Here is a 20,445-nt window from a genome sequence, read left to right on the forward strand (position 1 = left end):
TAATATAGATGTTTGATAATAATTTTTTTTATGTGTACGCAATATTATATTAAACATTTTATAACTTGATGCATTTTGATGTAATATAGGAAATGATTATCTCCCATTAATACATACGATTTAGGTAATATTCGTACAATATTAATAATGGTCAATATATTAATATTGATTTGGTTAGATAAGCTTTGGAATTGTAATTAATTAATTAAAATTGATTTTAAATGCAGTGGCAGAATATGTAAACAAAAAAAATATAAAAACAAAGTACTTAATTTATTGTAAATGCAATGTCTAAATGTGTAAATAAAAGGAAGTACTATAAATATTGATATCCATGTTTTCAAACAATTCACATTTATACTGTTATACATGTTTCCAAACAGTTTCAAAATATACTTCCGTTTTAAAAATATAGATTATTTAAATAAATTATAAAAAATAATATTTTTTATGTTTTCAAATTATAATTAAATTCCAAATTTTTATAGTTTTTTGAATTTTTTTAAAGAAACTTTTTTTTCAATTTTTTTCTGAAATTCGAAAATTATTTTTTAACTATAAAAATTATTTTTTTAAAAGTATTTATTTATATATTTATTAGAATCCTAAATTTCACATTCCAGAAACACTTCCAAATCCCATCAACTCTAAACTCTAAGTCTAGATTATTTAACCTTAGGATTATAAAAAAAAATTGCCAAAAATACTACATTCATAACATCACTTTTCATATCTACACTATAACCCTCACTTTTAAAAAGGGAATAATACATTTATAACCCTCGGGTTACCTAATGGAAAAATGATTGTTGACTACAATGAAATATTGGTCATCACATGGCTAACCATGTAAACTAAACTAATGTATACCTAACTATACGAAGTATATGTTATGGATGACAACATCCGTCAACTTAATGATATTATCTGGTTAACATCACGAGTTTAGTTTCATTCATCCAAAAACTGATGTTCATGTCAAAGACCGTTTAAATAACTGGTTTAATCAATTAAAACATGAACGACCTGACCGTAATGTAGACTTAGGGTTTCGAGTTGAAGGGTGTGGTAGGGTTTTTGGAATGTGAAATTTAGGATTCTAATAAATATATAAATAAATACTTAAAAATATAAACATTTTTTTAAAATAGTTTCAAAAATATTTTTTGATTTTCAAAAAGAAATTTTGAAAATCAAAATCGTAAAAAAAATTCAAAAACATTTTCTATAAAAAGTTCGAATTTGAAAAAGTATAATTCAACAACATAAAATAATTATTTTTTATTTCTTTTTTATATATAGAGAAAAATGGTATAAGAGTTTTTTGCCTTTTAATGAAGAATTGTTTTTTGAAAATGTCTCCCTAGTGGTGGTAAACATGAATAATGGTACCAAGAAAGTGATAAACATGAAAATTCTCCGGTTACAAATGTTTTTTTCCCTCTTTAAAACTGAAGGTAAAAGTGGATAGTGTAAATATGAAAAATGGTATTATGAATGTGATATTTTTGGTAATTTTTCTTAAGTATCTCAATTATTTTAGAATAATGAAATTCAATTCAAGTAATTAAACATAACAATAACTCAAATTTATGAATTTTACAGTATACTTCATTTAAAAAGAATATTAAAGGAATATTTTAAAATATCAGTCACTTTTTATAAAAATAAACTTTAATTATTAATACAATATATCCTTCATTGATAAAATATAATATTCAACTAGTTAATACTTATATTATTTTATTATATGATGCATTATGTTAAAGTTGATGTTTTTACGATTACATGATGAATCAGTTGGAAATTGCCAAACCCAATTTGAACCATTATCATTAGAAGTGTGCCTACAGTCTATTGAAAAAAGCATTCGCCTCAGATCCCTGATTAATGTGACTTTATTTAGGGCCTCAAAAATTTAAAAGAATTTCTGGTTTAGTGGTTTAAACTTATTTTCTTTTTAAACATTTCCAGAGAGTCAACTAATTCACCTTCTAAATTCATGTATTTTTCTATATTAAATATTCTGAATTCATGTATTTTTTCTATATCAAATAATATAGCATATTTACGTAATAAACTTATTTTTTTACAGTGTTAAAAGCGATATATCGTATTAAGAAATTGTTTTCAATACAATTGTACATAAGTTTATTTTTAAAATTTGCCTTAAGCGCCTAAAACCTTTCGTACGGCACTGATTATTATTTATGTGAACTATCTGTTGAAGCAAGAACCAATCGATTTGATTTTTATAAGTGGTTTATCCCCACCTAGTTGACACTTAAAACTACAACTTTTAGTTCATAGTGTTAAGAATTTGTTCAAAGTATTCGTTAGATCTTTGCATTTTCAGTCTCTTCATTTTAGCTTTTCTCCTCAAGTAATACATCTGTTTGCCAAAAACTCGGACAACACATGAAATGCATGCATTGAAGACCAAATTGATCAAAACATATGAATTCACGAGTGAGTTAGACATATACAACACCAACAAACACAAAAGCATAAGTCCTTCTATCTCTCACTAAGAGTCGGCTAGAAAATGAAGTAAAAAAATAACTTAATTTAAATTAGTTGCACTGTTTCCAACCGAGCTATGACGCGATCAATTGGTCTTAGACCACCTCCATCGGGAGGTTCCTAACAGAAGTTTTAAAGAAAAGCAAAAAAAATGAAAAATGGACAAAATTCAAAGAACCGATGCTTAATATGGAGGTTTTGGAGTTGGCAAGGAACCTTACGTGTCAGCGGGTGAATGGACTTTCCATTTATTTTTCTCTCTCTCTCTCTTTCGTCACATCTTCTCTTTTCCACCTCCAGTATCGAGAGCACGACATCTTCTCTGGCGATTTTGATCTCCATCTTCATCATCCAATCTCGATCACTCCGCTTCTCTGGCGATTTCGATCTTCATCTTCCTCATCCAATCTCGATCACTCCATCTTCTCTGTCCGGATTGAAAGACGAATCTGTTTTGTCTGGAGGAGATCAATGACTCAAGACCAATCGTTTTGGTCAGGAACGGAGATGGGATTGATTCGACTGTGCTCCTCAAACGTGAGGAAGATTTGGTTATGATTTGTTCATTTTTCTTGTTAAAGTTTCCAACTTTTGGTGACCCAATTAGAATGTGGCAGGGATAAATCGGTTTTTTCTCATTCTATGACTCCTGGAGAAATCATTGCTGTGAGTTCCGCCAGTATCAAAGGTGCCACAGCCTTTGAAGTTTCAGGTATGCTGATTTTGATTGAATGATAATTTCACAACATCTCTAAGATAGAAAAGTTAACGTTTCTATCCGGAGCCCTTCTCGCTTGGTCTAAGATAGAAAAGTTCCTTTTTTGTTTGCTTTAAAATGATCATATGTTTGTTTTGTAGAACTAGAGGCGATGGAAATTGCTTCTTCCGAAGCTTCATGTTCTCTTACCTTGTATGTTCTCACAATGTCTTTACTTATCCCTAACTGTTTCTTCTATCTCTATCTAAAGTTGTTGTTGTTCTTCTTCTTTTTGTTTATTAGAAGCATATTTTGGAATCACAAGATCGTGGTGAAGTTGATCGTGAGATGTCTCTTCTCATATTATATCATTTTTTTTCTTGCAGCTACGAAGAGCTGGTTAACAGAAATAGAGATCAGTCTGTCTCTGACTACAGTAAGCCACTCTAAAATATCTTTGATAACGTATATATGACCAAGTATCCAACCGAACGTAATTTTGACAGATTCTGGTTTGTGTCTCAGTTGTAATGTTCTTCTGGTTTGTTACTGCTGGTGAAGTACGAACTCGTGCAGAGTTCTTCGAACCTTTTATAACATGATTATCAAACTCAACGGTTGATCAGGTTTGTGCACACTTTATAAAATATTCTATAGAAAGCTTTGAATCCCCCATGATAGTTTTTTTTATCGTAGTTCTGCAAGACATCGATTAGGTTTGGAATTAAATGGAATTTAGTGTTATGGTTTGTGTTAGTTGCGGTGAAGTGATTGACATTAGTTTGAGTTGCGGTGAAGTGATTGCATTAGTTTAAACTTGCCTTTAACGTTGTGTCTGCTTGTGTTCCACCATTCATGAATCAGTCTGATAGTGTAGTTTTGATTTGGCACCAATGCAGACAAACCCGAGATCACTGTCTTGTTAGAGTTGTGTCTGCTTGTGTTCCACCATTCATGATCGATATAAAGTAGAAGAGTTGTGTCTGCTTGTCATTATAATATGGTCTTTTGTTCAACCATTCATTTTGTTTCAAAAAAATTTAAGAACCTCAATGAGGTTCTTCCATTGGAGGATGAAAAATTAATTAGACTAACAAGGGTTCTTAGCTTTTCAAATCACCAAATTGAATACTAATTTTTTCATTAGAACCCATTAGGGTCTCTAACCAATGGACTTGCTCTTAGGATTAAGTTGGTTATAGGTTACTGTTACGAATTGTTTTTTCTTTTACTTACTTTCGATTACATGGTCAGCATTAGCCTTAGGGGCTAGGCTAGAATATGGTTTAATCTCAAACTTAAGCTTTCAGATCTAAACTAGTCCCAGTAATAGACATGCCTATCAAGAAAACATTGTGTACAATAAGATAAAATGTGTTTTTTTCAAGAACTTTTTCGTGTGCATGCTCGTGCTAATATTGAGGGAATTGATAAGTGGTGTAAAGCAATGTGGATCGTGGTCAATGTAAATGGTAAGCAATAGGTTGTGCTTACTAAGTATTACATATATTCTCGTGAAGTTAGTTTGATAGATCATAATGGACGCTACATTGATAGATGTATGAATCATATTGCATAAGAGAACCTTCACACTGCTTAAAGGACATTAATGGACTGACTTGTGTTGATGTTAATGATTGATTGCTATCTTGCTATCTATACAACGTTTCTTATAGATACTTTACAGTAGGATCTAAATATGTGAAAACGGTCTTTGATTTTCTTTCACTACTTATGTTCGTGTGAAGAGTTCTAATGAGAGTGATGCGTTAAAGGCCGTTCAAATATATATATATATATATAACACTGACTAAAAATAAAATAGATTAGTTTGTAAGTGATAGTTAGAATGTGATTAGTTAGGATATAAAAAATCCAAATCTAATTTAAAATTTAATATTTTTTATCCAATCACAAACGTTTACAGGAATGAGCTTTTGATTTTGAACGGTACAAAGTAATTCGAAGTGGTACAAAGCAGTTTATATGATTGTTTTGAAATGCAGTGAACCGCTATTAAGGGTGGTAGCGGGGAAACAAGTTAGCACCTGAGTTTGGTAGAAATCAGTTTTCGATGATCAAAGGAAACGGAACCCTAAGTTTCAAAATGATTAACAAGTAAAACAAGATAGCTAAAGTGAATTTCGGTGAGCTAAACAAGGAAGCACAAGAAGAAAGAAAACATAGAGTGGGGCTACCACAAACATAAAAAGGAACTAAAGTGCGTACTAAGTGAAACCGGTAAGTGCACCATTAGTGCTAAAAAAGGAAGCAATTATGAAGTGATTCACTCTCATCCAAGTTTGCGATAATGATACAGTTCATACATATATATATAAAATATGGCTCAATTTCAATATATATTCACCAACCGAGATTACACGATTAACCTTACAAAGAGATTTTGACCACAATTACAAAGATATAGATCGATATAGAGCACTCAGGAGCGTTCATTTGGCTACCTAGGTTAGCTACTAAATTATGCCAATTTTGATATATATATATAGGCAATCTAAAAACAGAATGATCGGGGTAAAAGATAAAGTGGGTCTCCAAAACTTGTCGAGTAAATAAAAATCTCGAACAAAAAGGAACAAAGGACAAGCTGAGTTTTGCAACACCGGTGTGTTTTGGTCTGTAAAACAAAGCTAAACATTAAAAAGATAATGATGACGAGAAAAATTTGTCTATTCCTCTTCAACAATCTTGCTCTTCTCGCTAACATAGATACCATCAAGGAACTTCCTGATATCCTTCTTCTTTACGTGACATTTCTGCACATTTAAATAAAACCCAAAGCGATTACAAAAACGCTCTTAAACAGATGTGTAAAACCAAACAGTGATGTGGTTTCACAATGCAAATGTAATACGAAAATCCAGAAAAAGCCCATCTTCACCAAAGTTTAAGATCAGTAAGTGATACGGATACACTAACCAAGATGCAATGTCGCAAGAAACTTTCTAAACACGAGGACGACAGCCAAGTTAGCACTACATTTTTCGTAATTGATAAGCCTATGAAAGATGTTAACTCGAGAACTGAACATATGGACTATCATCAGAGCACAAGAGTGAATCAAGACCACTTAAAAATATACAAAAAGTAATAACAAATTTCATCTATCAAAACAAAAACTGAAAGATCGTAGGAAATTAAATAAAAGAGTATACCTGGTTGATAAGGGCGCATGACCTCGACACAAGTTCAATGTCATTACCATCAAGAACAATCTCGTCTTTAACTTTCTCAGACCGAACAATGGTTACACCGTCCAACATCTCCACCTTTCTCACCTGTTGTTGAAAAGTTCAGTGTCGATTCCACGGTGATAAATGAGGATCAAGAAAACAAACCTTCTTCTCGCCAAGGAAGTTACGGATCTCGATAGACATGCTATCCCCACCAATGGAAGCGTTGATGGGAAAATGAGCATACACGAACCTCATCTTGTATCTGAAACCTCTGGTCACACCGGTGATGAGGTTATCGACGTGGCTAAGAGCGGTTCTGATGGACGCGCTCGATTTGCGAGATCCAAACCACGAGTCGATCTTGAGCTTCTTTTTCCCAGTCTCGGCCTCCTTAATGAGCTGGAAATCAAGGTTGAGATGCTTGAAATCGCGAATGAGCTTCCCGCGAGGTCCTTCCACCTCGATCACCTTGGCGTTAACCTTTATGCTAACGCCTTCGGGAATGTCCATCGTCTCAGAAGAAAGGATCGTCTTCATCGTTTCCGCACTTCTCTCTCTCTCTCGCTCACTACTAAACAGCGGCGAAGATTTTAAACGTACTTCCTACAAAGCAAAAACCCTAGTTACTTACAAATGAGTATCAAGAATGGCCCGGCCCATCTCTTTGAGCTCCTATGGGCCAGCTTTAAGATTATTTAGATGTTTGACGTCTTTTTATATTATTTTTAACTAGTCCTCGTCGTTCCGTTGGATTCTGATTTTTTTCGTTCTAATACATGAAATTTTTTTTTTTTTTTTTTTTGTAATCCAGGGGTTCCCCACTTACGTGGATCATTCCCCTGAGCCCGGTTAGGCAGCGGTCCACTTCACCCGCGAGGGCTGTACCTGGGCTGGGGACAAGACCCGACATCCAGTACCGCATTTGGTGACAGAATGGACAGTTCGCCTCCGCCTGGCGTCGAACCCGTGAGCATGACAATTGGCCCACAGGGTTCTTACCAAGTGAGCTACCTCATCCCGTCAATATTAGGAATCTGATCGGCTTATGAAAATTTTGATTATTTATGAAATTTGATCGGCTTCATTTCGGCTTCGATTTTCACTTTAGTTCGGGTAAAATATTAGGAATATGCAAAAATCCGATAAAATCTCGATTTTCAATTTGATTCCAGTTCGGTTTATTTTTTAAATAATTACAGATATTTTTTGTTGAAAATCAGCTTTTTCAGTTTTTTCATATTAAATATCGGGCATCGAATAAATTTAAATATTTCCAATCAAAGTTATTCAAATAATTTGATTCTTTCAGATAATTTGTGTAATTTTAAAATATTTTTGATAAATAAATATTTGGGTAATTCAGTTTTTTTTTTTGGTAGCTAGTTTATAATTGGTATTTTAAAAACATTTGGTAATATTAAAACTTTAATATTGTAGGTATATAAACTATATTTTAGATATATATTAGGGTATCCATTTGGTTTGTGGTTCCGTTTTGGTTTTTGTTTTGGTTTCTGGTTATATATTTCTAAACCACTCGGTTATTTGTGAACATCGATTCAGTTTTGAGTTCGGTTTCAAGTTTGGGTATTTCGATTCGGTTTTGGTTTGATTTTTTGTTCTCAATTATATATTCATGCCTTTTAAAGAAAAAAAGTAAGAATGATACTGAAAAAACTGAATTTTTCAGGAAATTTTGAAATCGTGTAAAATTCTCAATTATTAAAATATATGAATATCAAATTAAAGTTGTTAAAAGGTAATATCAAATTATTAGTTGACATAAACAAAATTCGATTTTAGATTCTCTCTCTTCAATCTCTTTGGATCTCACTTCAATTGTTTTTTAGAGGAAAAAAAATGATAACTATATCCTTTTAGACTAATCTCATATACACTATGTCTCATATGGTTAATTATTTTCAAAATGAAAATAATGCCCTTAAAATTGTAATTTTTAAAGAGAATTCGACCAAAAAAAACCACAACTTTGCACGAATTGCCAAAAGAAGGATGAACTTTTGGGCTGACCAAAAAAACACCAAACTTTCATTGACTTTTGAATTAATTAACAATGTTTTCGATGACTTATCAATTTAGCACGCTGTCAACAAATTTAACAGAAATATTTGACGTCGTTTATTGTTGGCGTTTAGTGAAACGACGTCGTTTTCAAATGAGATGAAACGACGTCGTTTTACATGATTTGAAATTAAAAATATGTAAACCCCTGGATTCGAACCCAGGTTGGTTGGTCAAATGACACGGTATTTTACCACTGGTCTACTGGCACTTTCAATGTACTTACTAACATGTTTACTTTTATTTGGTACATATTAAATATAAAGAATTCTCTAAAAACTTAATAAGATCTTTAAAATTCAAAAAAAAAATTAAAAAAATAAAGAAGATTTTTATAAAATTAAATTAGAAATTAAAATTAAAAATAAAATTTTATTTTTCTTTTTAAAAAATTAAAACTCTTCCAAAATTTTCTAAAAACTTAAAAAGATCTTTAAAATTCCAAAAAATTGAAAAAATAAAGAATTTTTTTATAAAATTAATTTTTAAATTAAAATATAAATTTTTTATAAAATTAATTTTGAAATTAAAATAGAAAATAAAATTTTATTTTTTCTTTTCAAAAAAACACGAACTTTTCACGAATTGAAAAGAAAAAATCAAATAAAATTTTATTTTCTATTTTAATTTCAAAATTAATTTTATAAAAAATTTCTTTATTTTTTCAATTTTTTGGAATTTTAAAGTTCTTTTTAAGCTTTTAAAGAATATTCTATCAACTTCCATTTGTTTAGAATATCTATTGTCTGGATCTCAGATCTCAACTGTCGTTTATTGATCTGGAGAAAGTGTCGATCAATATTATCAATGGATAATCGATCGATACACATTTCATAATATCGATCGATACAACTAGAGGGTTGTCAATCGATGATCCTTCCAGCAAGCTTCACCGATCGGGTTTGACTTATGTTCACTAAGTTTAACTAAATCAGCTGTTGCTTGTTTCTATCAATCCTAGCACAATGTGAATTAATTCAGGTAACAGACCATGCTTCCGCTTGCGTCTAATTATCATAATATCAAAGTTCTAGTTAACTACTCTATAACACATGCAGTGGGAGCAATGGATATCACAAACAACTCAGATATCCGTATTTGGGGCTAATCCTTCATAATCCTATTTGAACCTTAACCTAACAAGATGAACTACTCAGACATAGCAAAGCAATTCATAACAAATAATATAAAACAATGCATAAATAGATTAAGGTTAGAAATACTAGAGTTCCAATACAAATCTCGGAAGGAGTCTTGGAACTTCTCTCCAAATATACTAAAAACCTTTGTTGTGGAAAACTAGAGAATGGGAATAGAATAGAAAGCGTGTGGTGCCTAGAACAATGACAGAGCACGTAAATAATAGTTTAAAAGTTGGTTAGGAGTATTTCCGTAATTATTTCTTGACTTGGGTTTTAAGCCGGTTGGGCTTTGCGCGCTTCGCCGTCGATCGACAGTACAAAGTGTGCATCGATCGACAGCACAAAGTGTGCATCGATCGATGGAAGACTCTGAATGTCGACCTCAAACTTGTTTGATGGTCAACTTCGAGCTTCCTCTCATTTTATCTCCAAAATGCACTCAAATCATCAATTTTCTCCAAATCATTCCTGAACATGTAAAAGTGCTAAAAAGACTCCAAAACAACATAGATAGTTCCTAAAACACTTATATATACCATGGCTGAAAGTGAGTAAAATCCATGGTATATCATATTTCTTCCTTAAAAAAATAATGAATATAAATAGCGAATTCATCTTTTTTCCTTTTTATAAGAAATATTTGATACATGGTTCTTTTTCATTCTTCTATTCTTACAGAACTATAGAACATAACTATTCCTTTTTATTCATAACGTTTTATTTATATTGTTTTTTTTCTAGTGTTTTTAATAGTCACCAAAATATGTTGGGAGAATTCTAATTATACAGCAAACTTTATACATTTTTCAAATTTACCTTTAAAGAATGACCACTTTTATAAATACACTAATTTGTGAAGAATAATAATAAACTATCCCTCTAAATATTTACACTACAAGAAAACACTGGCTTTACAACGAAGTTTTACGACGAACATAATTCCTCGTAAATTTACAAGTAGATTACGTCGACGTTACGACGAAAAGCAGTTTCGTCGTAAAGCGGATGTAATATTACAACGAAACTGTTTCGTCGTAAAGTCGTTGTAAAGTTACAACGCTTTTACGTGGAAAATTAAATTCCACGTAAACGCTTTGTAATGTAACAAGGACTTTACGACGAATCCTGTTTCCTTATCTTTCCTCGTAAAGACGTTGTAATGTTACAAGGACTTTACGAGGAATCCTATTTCCTTATATTTCCTCGTAATGGCGTTGTAATTTAACAAGTATTTTACAACGAATCGGGTTACCGTTATACTTGGTCGAAACGTGTATTAAGTGTGCTTTATATCTAACTAAATTCCTTGTAAAGTGGATGTAAAATCCTTGTAAAAAAGTTGTAAAGTCATGTGTTTATGCAACGACTACTTCCATTCGTTTTTGCTGAGCTCCTTCCAACAAATGTACATGAAGCACTTGCAGGTAAATATTAATTTATAATATATTACATATGTTTATAAAATGTTATTAATTGGGTTATATTCGCAACATACAACAATTGAAGCATTCTTCAGAGAATACTCGTATGTGGGATACCTTTCACACATACGAGTATGGAAGACATCGGGCAACAAGTAACTACGGAATATGTGTGAAAAGCGAAACATAATTTTACGGGATCTTGCAGGGGATTATTGAAGTGGAATTTCCAGGGTTATTGAAGCTAAAATGTGTCCTCTTTAAATGTGAATGGTTCGATCCAGTTGAGAATCGAGGTGTTCGATTTAACAAATTTGGTGTTGTGGATGTCAACTCTGGGAGAAGATACAACAAATTCGAGTCTTTCATCCTAGCTTCCCAGGCTGAACAAGTTAGCTTTCTTCCATACTCTCGCCTTCGAAGTTCTGGGATTAATTGGTTGGCTAATATCAAAATTACACCTCGTGGACGAATTGTTACTGGAGAAGAACCACCATTACAAGAAGAAGATGCTATTAATGAAGTTGAGGTTCCTGATCAACATGAAAATCTTCTGATCGACCCAAATAACCATCAATATGAAGATCTTCCCGAAGATGCGACAGATGAAGCACGTGAAGACGAGTTCGATTGTAGTGACGACGATGACTGTTCAGATGTTGATGAGAACTCAAACGATTCAGAATGATGTAATATATGTAACAAATGTTGTTTTTATCTTTACAAAATATTGTACCCAATGTTGTTTTTTATTACTTAAGTGAGATACTTAATGTATGTGTACTATAAGTTGTCTTGTATAATATCTATTTTTTAAGGTAAAAAATTTTATTTTGTTGAAGTTAAGGGTTTTAGTTGGATAAAGAGGATGAAAGTATGAATGAGTGATAATGGTAAAGATGATAACTTTGGGGTTTAGGGATTTGATTTTCGGGGTTTCATACTTTCCTCGTAAATTCGTTGTAAATAAAAACACGGGCCTGGTAACTTCGTCGTAACATAAAATATTATTTCCATGTAAATTCGTCGTAACATAAAATACTATTTCCTAGTAACTTCGTCGTAAATGAAAAAACACGGGCCTGGTAACTTTGTCGTAAATGAAAAAACACGGGTCTGGTAACTTCGTCGTAAACCAAAACACGGGCCTGGTAACTTCGTCGTAAACGAAAACACGGGTCTGGTAACTTCCTCGTAACATTACGACGAAGTTACGAGGAAACCGTTTTTATATATATGGGAGAAGTCTTTCAGACGAGCACTGCTCGTATCTTCCTCCCTAACTCCTCTCCCCCTCTAAGGTAACTTTCTCTCTCTATCTTTTTTTTTTTTATAGTTTAGGTGGTTAGTTTAGGTGATTAGTTTAGGGAATTAGTTTAGGTGATTAGTTAACGGAATTAGTTTAGATGATTAGTTTAGAAAATTATTTTAAACAATTCGTTTAGGATATATATTAATTTAATTTTTTTAAATTTTCTAGATGGCTCCTAGACCGAGACCAGCAGCTCCTGCACCTATGTATGCGGATTTGTTTGGCGATGGATCTTCCTCTAGCGGTCCATCGTCTTCTTCCGGGACAGTTCCGGACTCTCACACATCTCGGAGAGTTTCTTCGACCCCTCCTCCTCTTCCATCTCAGATGCCTCCCCCACCAGCTCCACCTGTCGCCCCGGATCAGCCTGCCCCACCGGCTGCAGTTCATCCCGATTTGCGGGTGCCAGCTCATGCACCATTCGCAAGATACACCGTCGAGGATTTGCTTGCCCAGCCCGGACGAGAGGGTTTACACGTTCTGGACCCCGATAGACCCCCGGGTACTTATTGGTAAGTACATAAAATTATTAATTTTAAATTTAAAATCTTTGATCAATTTTTTTAACAAATTTGTTATATTTGCAGGTTTGGGGCTAACAACAGTGTTAGCCGGAGCGTTTCAGAGACGATGAAGGGATATTATGACGGCTCTTATCCCAACTGGACCATGACTCCCGATCACGTCAAGACGACGTGGTTTAAATGTTTTGCGGTAATTATATTTACATATTATTAATATTTATATTGTTAATTAAATAATTATTATTTTTTTCTAATCTTTTAAAATGTTTGTTTTTTCAGCAAAGGTGGAACTGGTCCGTAGGAATCACCGAGAGGGTGAAGAGCGAATTTATTGCAAAGGCGAAAACTCGTCTTTGCAACACCGTCTCCGATTGGAAGGACAAGTGGGAGATTTACGGCTATGAGGGGAAGCCGAGCGGGGTCACAAAGGAAGCATGGGATGGCCTCATCACCTATTGGAACGAACCAAGCTCCATCCGCAAAGCCAACTCCTGCTCCGCTTCCCGAAGAACGAGGGATAAAGATGGCCATTTGCCCATGGTTCATAGAACCGGCCAAAAACCCCATGCCGGAATTCGTCTCGAAGCTGTAAGTTTTATTTAAATTTATAATTTTCATTATTTTAAACTTGTATTTATTAATTATATTTAATTTATTTATTATTGTTGTTTATTAGTTGGAGAAGACGGGAGTTTTGCCATCTCTCTCGGACTTATTCAAGATGACTCACGCCTCACCAGATGGGGTTTTTGTGGATCCTGCATCGGAGAAACTCTTCAACGCTGTGGCGTCTCGGGTTGAAGAGCAAGAGACGCAACTTACTTAACAGTCTGCAGATGGATTACCCGTCAAGTTGTCAACCGAAGAGGTCGACCGGATCTTCGAGGAGGTAAAATTTAATAATTTTAATTTTTTTTCTTTATTTTATTATTAACTCTAAATACGCTTTTATATATATACATATAGGTGGCTCCTAGAAAGAAGGGAAGGACTGTCGGAATAGGTTCCGTTAACGAAGTTGCAAGGGCGACTTCGTCATACTATTCGAGACGGGACCAGGACAACGACCGGATGCAGGCTCGCATGGATACCCAGCAGCAGCGTTTGGACTCTCTCGAGGGTTTGCTGGATGTGATGGCGGTGGGAAATCCAACTTTGCAGAGAGCTTTGGCGGAGAGACGAGCAGCTCTCGGGATGAGCCAGCCGGATCCCGAAGCAGGAACGTCTACAGACCCGAACCCCTCAGCTAACTACTTCGATGACGATGATGTTGGCCTTTAGTTTCCTTTTTTAATTTCTTTTGTTTTGTATAAAAAATTTAAATTCTATTTAATTAATGAATTTATAGTTTTTTAAAAAAAAATTATTTGGTTTCATATTTAATTTTATTTCAAATATTTTAAATTTTAAAATTATTGTTTTATAAAATTTATATAATTATTATAATTAATTAATATTTTAAATATGGAGATGTAAATTCGTTGTAAAATTCCACGTTAAGTCCTCGTAACGTTTACGAGGAATTTACATGGAGTCGTTGTAAAGTCCTCGTAAAGTTTACATCGACTTTACGTGGAAGTCTTACGTGGCTTTTACAACGAACTATTACGAGGTATTTACATCGTTATTTACGAGGGCATTACGACGAATAGTTTCCTTCCGCTTTACGAGGAATTGACTTCCTCGTAAACGTAACTAGGACTTTACGACGAAACCTCCGTTACGACGAGCGTTTAACAACGAAACATGTATCGATGTTAATTCGTCGTAAAGCCCCTATTACGACGAATTTACAACGAATACCGCCCTCGTAAAAAATATGTTTTCTTGTAGTGTTATACATGTTTAATCATTTATAACGGTTTATAAATCCAACTTTACCCCTTAAATACTAAACTCTAAAAATAATTTTTAAATCTTAAACTCTAATGTTAGAGTATTTTTAAAGTATTAGCCAACCTACGGTATTAAGTAATTTCTCCAAAAATATTATAACATAATATAAACAACAAATTTTACATGAAATCAAATGAAAAAAAAATAACTACACAATTTTGATTAAGCCACAAGTCTGTATCCCTTCAGTTTCTTCTGGAGAGACTGGCCTTGGATGAAGCCGTCTCATCATTCACATTCTCACCCGAAAGCTCCTCAAGAGACTTTCCTTTGGATTCTGGCACTAAAAATGTCATGAGCATACCGACAAAGTTAATAACTCCAAGCATGATCAACGAGTTCTTGACACCAATACCTGGTGGATATCCTGCGTCCGTCTTGTTCTTATCCTTTGACTGAGCCGCGTATAAGAATCCAAACGCGCCCACGATAGCTCCCGCCTTTCCTGCCGCGGCTGAAATTCCGTGACATGTAGATCTCAACCTTGCTGGGAATATCTCAGCAGGTACAACAAATGTAGTTACATTCGGACCGAAGTTTGCAAAGAAGAAAGTTAGGGAGAATATAATAATGAATCCAATGCGGTTGTCTGGTTTGATCCAATGGTCATAAGGCAAAGCTAAAGCGAACATAAACACGGTCATGAAGAAGAATCCCATTATCTGGATCGCAAATCTTCCCATAATATCAATGAATAAGACGGTGAACCAGTAACCTGGGATGGTACTGAATAGTGAAATGAGGGTTTGCGCTCTAGCAATCTTGTAAACTTCGTGCATGGCATTCATCGTTGCCGCTTTTGGGATCCATCCGATGGCAGAAAATATATCCTTTTCAAATAAGCTTTGGCTGTAAAACGCAATGTCAAGCAAGAACCAGGTGGATGTAGTTCCGAGGAGAGGAAGTCCATGGCGCTTAAGAAATTCTTTGGAGAACAAGCCGTAGTTTAGCTTAGGATCTGTAGCCTTGTTTTCAGCAATTTCTTTATCAGCTTTAAGATCCACCTGCAAGACTTTCGACATGTCTTGTGCAGCTAGTTTGATGTTTCTGGAAACTAAAGCGGTGTAACGAGCAGTCTCGGGCATTTTCATTCGCCAGTAATAGGTCATCGCTGCGGGGAGAGCACCAATCATAAGGATGATACGCCATAAGTAATCAGCTTGAGGTACAGTCGAGGCATACGGGTCTACACTATAGATGGGCGACGGGAATTGGTAATCAAAAATACTCGAGAGTACTAGTGCAACGATGCCTCCAGCCAAGATTCCAAACCCTTGCATAGCAAACACGGCCGCGATGAACCCACCACGGGTCTTCTTGTTCGCATACTCCGACATGATCGTTGCTGAGAGTGGGTAGTCACCTCCAATACCAACTCCTAGCCAGAAACTTTTTCCAAAGTTGCCAAAAATACACAATTTAGATCAATAAATAATTTTAGCATATTGAAGTGTAAACTATTCGCTTTCAAATATAATTATTAGTTTTTTCGTTTCAATACTCCACTAGATTTTAAAAGTTTTTCACCCATATTAATAATATATATATGTTAATAATAATAAATTTTTTCGGATTCGGTTTTTTTTGCCCAATCCTAATAATGACATGAAAAATAAATAGCACCATCTTTTTTAAAAATACATCTGCGCGAGTTGTAGTTATAGCTAAATTTCTTTATAGTACCGGAAAAGGCAAAGAGTGGTCATGACGCCTTTTGAATTATTTCCAAACGAGAGACCGGAGGCGACAGAGCAAACAACCATCATAATCAAAGTGATCCCATATACTTTTTTCCGGCCAAGTTTGTCTCCAAGCCACCCAAAAAATAGTTGACCCATAAGTGTCCCACATAGAGCAACACCATTGACCGCCGCCGCCACTTCTGGTGGGAGTGTTCCCGGCTTCTCTGCACCCACCTTGTGGTAGTAGATGCGACCTAAAAGCTTTGTGACCAATGCAATGCTAAATAAATCGTAGGCATCGGTGAAGAAACCCATACCGGCGATAATAATTGCCGTGAAATGGTAAAGCTGTGTTTTGGCTACATCGAGTGCCTTGAGCACTCCTAACTGGTTATTTCCAGACATTGACTTTTCTTCAAGATTATCTACAAAGACAATAACAAACATTATAGCTATATATATTTGATTAGAAAGCAAATGATTAAACGTTTCATAAGAACCGACGATAATCCAGTTGGAACGCCTAATCATCAAATTAATTGAATTACTAACCTTTATGCTTATGATGAGGCTTTTGGTTGTCGGATTTTAAGATCGAGTGAAGAAGGATTCTTAAAACTTTTGTCTTATAAGATAATCTCATAGTGAGAAAATGTGTGTGTGCTACTTATAGACCAAATTATTTCTCAAGTCAACTACGTAACTATATATCGGAGTCTACAGGAGCTTATATATCATTTGTTTGTGCTTTATAAACTATCATAATAAGAACCTCATTAATACGTAATGATAGTGATTAGTGAAACTACTCTAGTATGAATTCAGCCGTTTCAATCGTTTACTAGTGTAGTCGTGATTATGGCCGGTTCTAAAGGATACTGAAACTTTAATAAAACATAGAATAGTAGGTGCACTTCAGGAGGAGCGGATCCAGAATTGTTTTTAGTATGGAGCATGCAATTATTTCTTATAACTAGTGTTTAATTAAGAGACAATTCAATAATTACAGTAAAACAACAAGTCAGGGTGGGACACATGCTATGCCTACTGGATCCGCCTCTGTGCCTTTGACAAATAAAAAATGTCCGCCTCTGTGCTGAAGCAAATAACATATTCAATTAACAACGGTAATTTTTGTTACAGTTTGAAAAATGTAATTAAATATTTTTTTAAAGCATATTTTATATATGTTATAAAATAGTAGTTCTTTATATATTAGTTGAAAGTTTTTTTTTTAACTACACTTATCCTAAACAGCATGTTATGAAACAACAATAAGAAAAATATTCTTCGTATTATATATTAGAGTATCTGGGGCATATTGTTAAGTTTCCTTTAGCTTGATCATAGGTTAAGTCCGGTTTATGTTTAATTGTTACCAGTTATGTGAATAGATGGGTTTATATATATTGAACCATGTAACAAATTTTGGGTTACGTTGATTGAATCTAACAAACTATTTCATTCATCTTCTTCTCAAGCTTTGAATCTTTTCTCTCTTTCGTTCTTCGATTACTTCAGAATCAAGAACATTGATATGGTATCAGAGCACAACAAATTCATCTTCCGCTTCATTATTCTCCGATGAGTGTTCCGATCAATCGTCTTCTCCGATTTGTTTTTGATTTCGTCGCTGTTCTTGGCGATTTTCTTCTTCGGATTCTCTTTTGCTACTTCTTTTTGGTTCATCTTCTTTGATTGAGCTGGGCGAAGTGTTGATTCCAGTCTCTCTTGCGTTTTGAGTGTGTTTTCTTGAAGATGGTGAACCCTAGCTCTGTGAATCCGTTGAATCAACCGTCGGCGAATGTCGATTTCTCCGATCCCTCGCGTTATCAGGCTGATCAGTATGAGAATCCTTATTATCTTCATAATACTGATCATCCTGGTCTTGTTTTAGTTTCGGATCGTCTCACTACTGCATCTGAGTTTCATTTTTGGAGGAGATCGATTCGAATGGCGTTGAATGTGCGTAACAAGTTGGAATTCATTGATGGTACGATTGCTAAACCTTCTTTGAATCATCATGACTATGGTGCGTGGTCAAGATGTAACGATATGATTGCGACTTGGCTTCTGAACTCTGTTTCGTAGAAGATTGGTCAAAGTCTTTTGTTACAAAGTGTTAGATTTAGAATCTCATTCTGTCTCTATCTCACGGAATGTTCAATTTCATGAAAATGATTTTCCTTTCAAAACAAGTGAGCTAGTTTCTCAGGCTGTTGATATGTTTCCTAATACGTTTTTACCGCTTCCTGTTCCATTGCATTTTGTGGAAACAATGCCTATTTCAGCTCCTGCTCATAAAACTTGTACACATCCATCTACTAGTGATTCTGTTAATGTTCCAGTTATTCCATCTCCTACTAGTGATACTGTTACAGTTCCTGCTTCTGATTCTTTAGTAACTAAAACTGGTGGTGGCTATGTTCCTATTGATAGACCTAAACGGGTGTCTAGAGTCCCTAGCTATTTGTCTGAGTATCACTGTTCTTTGTAACCTTCTACATCTTCACATGTTTTACCTCTTCCTTCACCTCCTATTTGCTTTGTTTTACCGCCTATTCCTTCCTCTCCTTTACCCTTACCGACCAAAACTCCATATCCTCTTTCTTTTGTTGTTTCTTATGACAAATTTAAACCTTTTGTTCAACATTTTATCTTCTCCTATACCCTTGAGACTGAACCCAAAAACTTTAAAGAAGCCATGAAATCTGATAAATGGAAAGTCTCGGTGAATATGGAGTTTGATGCTCTTGAACAAAATAGGACTTGGGATATTGAATCTTTACCTTCTGGTAAGAATGTTGTTGGTTGTAGATGGGTGTTTACCATCAATTATAATTCGGTGTGTACTGTGAGCGTTACAAATCGAGGTTGGTTGCTAAGGGTTTTACTTAACAGGAAGGTCTGGATTTTATGGATACTTTCTCTCCTGTTGCGAAGCTAACGAGTGTTAAGTTGCTGTTAAGTCTTGTTGCGGCTAAAGGATGGAGTTTAACACAAATGGATGTGTCTAATGCTTTCCTCCATGGTGATCTTGATGAGGAGATATACATGAGCTTACCTCAGGGTTATACACCGCCACCAGGTGTTGTCTTGCCACCAAATCCAGTGTGTAGATTGCGCAAGTCACTGTAAAGATTGAAGCAGACTTCTCACCAATGGTACAAGTGTTTTTCATCAGTTCTGTTAGGTGCTAACTTTGTTCAGTCGCCTGCAGACAATACGCTTTTTGTTCGTGCTACATCAACCTCTTTCATTGTTGTGTTGGTCTATGTGGATGATCTCTTGATCACAATAAATGATGATGCAGCTCTGGCTCAGTTGAAAGACCTACTCCATTCTGAATTTAAGATTAAAGATCTTGGTTCAGCTCGCTTTTTCCTTGGCTTGGAGATATCACGATCTTCTGAAGGCATTGCAGTTTGTCAAAGGAAGTGTGCTTTGAATCTTCTTGAAGATTCTGGTCTTTTGGGGTGCAAGCCTAGCTCTATTCTTATGGATCCAAACCTCAATCTTACAAAGACTTCAGAAACTCCTCTGCTTCAACCTACTGAGTACCGTGAACTCATTGGTCGTCTTCTTTACTTGACGATTACACGACCGGATATTACTTTTGCTGTTCATTAGTTAAGCCAATTCTTATCTGCTCCTACTGATATTCATCTTCAGACAGCTCATATTGCGCTATGTCAAGTCTAATCCGGGTCAGGGGTTGATGTTCTCTGCTTCAACAGAATTGTGTCTCAATGCATTTGCTGATGCCGATTGGGCTACATGTCGAGATACTAGACGTTCTGTGAGTGGCTTCTGCGTCTTCTTGGGTACTTCATTGATATCATGGAAGTCTAAGAAGTAGCTGTGGTGAGTAGAAACAGTACAGAAGCTGAATATAGGAGTCTTGCTTTGGCAACATGTGAGTTGATTTGGTTGCAGCGATTACTAAAGGATCTTCATTTCATGCCTTCT

General features: G+C 34.8%; 3 protein-coding genes and 1 non-coding gene across 4 annotated transcripts; 1 reads left to right on the plus strand and 3 right to left on the minus strand.

Moving 5' to 3' along the window:
* Window positions 1-1,298: 1,298 nt before the first annotated feature.
* Window positions 1,299-5,577, plus strand: LOC106381571. The gene is made up of 6 exons (XR_001276640.3): window positions 1,299-3,060; window positions 3,141-3,235; window positions 3,382-3,433; window positions 3,524-3,656; window positions 3,746-3,846; window positions 5,227-5,577. It is a non-coding gene; the product is annotated as an uncharacterized LOC106381571 (transcript).
* Window positions 5,578-5,768: 191 nt separating this feature from the next.
* On the minus strand, window positions 5,769-7,047 carry LOC106446281 (60S ribosomal protein L9-1). The gene is made up of 3 exons (XM_013887980.3): window positions 6,580-7,047; window positions 6,397-6,519; window positions 5,769-5,997 (listed from the first exon to the last, which is right to left on the minus strand). Exons 1-3 carry the CDS (start codon window positions 6,952-6,954, stop codon window positions 5,911-5,913), a joined length of 585 nt encoding a protein of 194 aa, XP_013743434.1. The 5' UTR covers window positions 6,955-7,047; the 3' UTR covers window positions 5,769-5,910.
* A 7,700-nt stretch (window positions 7,048-14,747) lies between these two features.
* On the minus strand, window positions 14,748-20,048 carry LOC106378259 (probable inorganic phosphate transporter 1-3). Its single transcript, XM_048747583.1, has 2 exons — window positions 17,029-20,048; window positions 14,748-16,901 (listed from the first exon to the last, which is right to left on the minus strand). The coding sequence occupies exon 2, from the start codon at window positions 16,129-16,131 to the stop codon at window positions 14,980-14,982; it is 1,152 nt and encodes a 383-aa protein (XP_048603540.1). The 5' UTR covers window positions 16,132-16,901; window positions 17,029-20,048; the 3' UTR covers window positions 14,748-14,979.
* Window positions 16,459-16,923, minus strand: LOC106409832 (probable inorganic phosphate transporter 1-2). The gene has a single exon (XM_013850388.2). The coding sequence runs from the start codon at window positions 16,921-16,923 to the stop codon at window positions 16,459-16,461; it is 465 nt and encodes a 154-aa protein (XP_013705842.2).
* Window positions 20,049-20,445: the final 397 nt, after the last annotated feature.

The sequence above is a fragment of the Brassica napus genome, chromosome C2 (assembly GCF_020379485.1).
Source record: "Brassica napus cultivar Da-Ae chromosome C2, Da-Ae, whole genome shotgun sequence".
In the NCBI taxonomy this organism is placed as follows: domain Eukaryota; kingdom Viridiplantae; phylum Streptophyta; class Magnoliopsida; order Brassicales; family Brassicaceae; genus Brassica; species Brassica napus.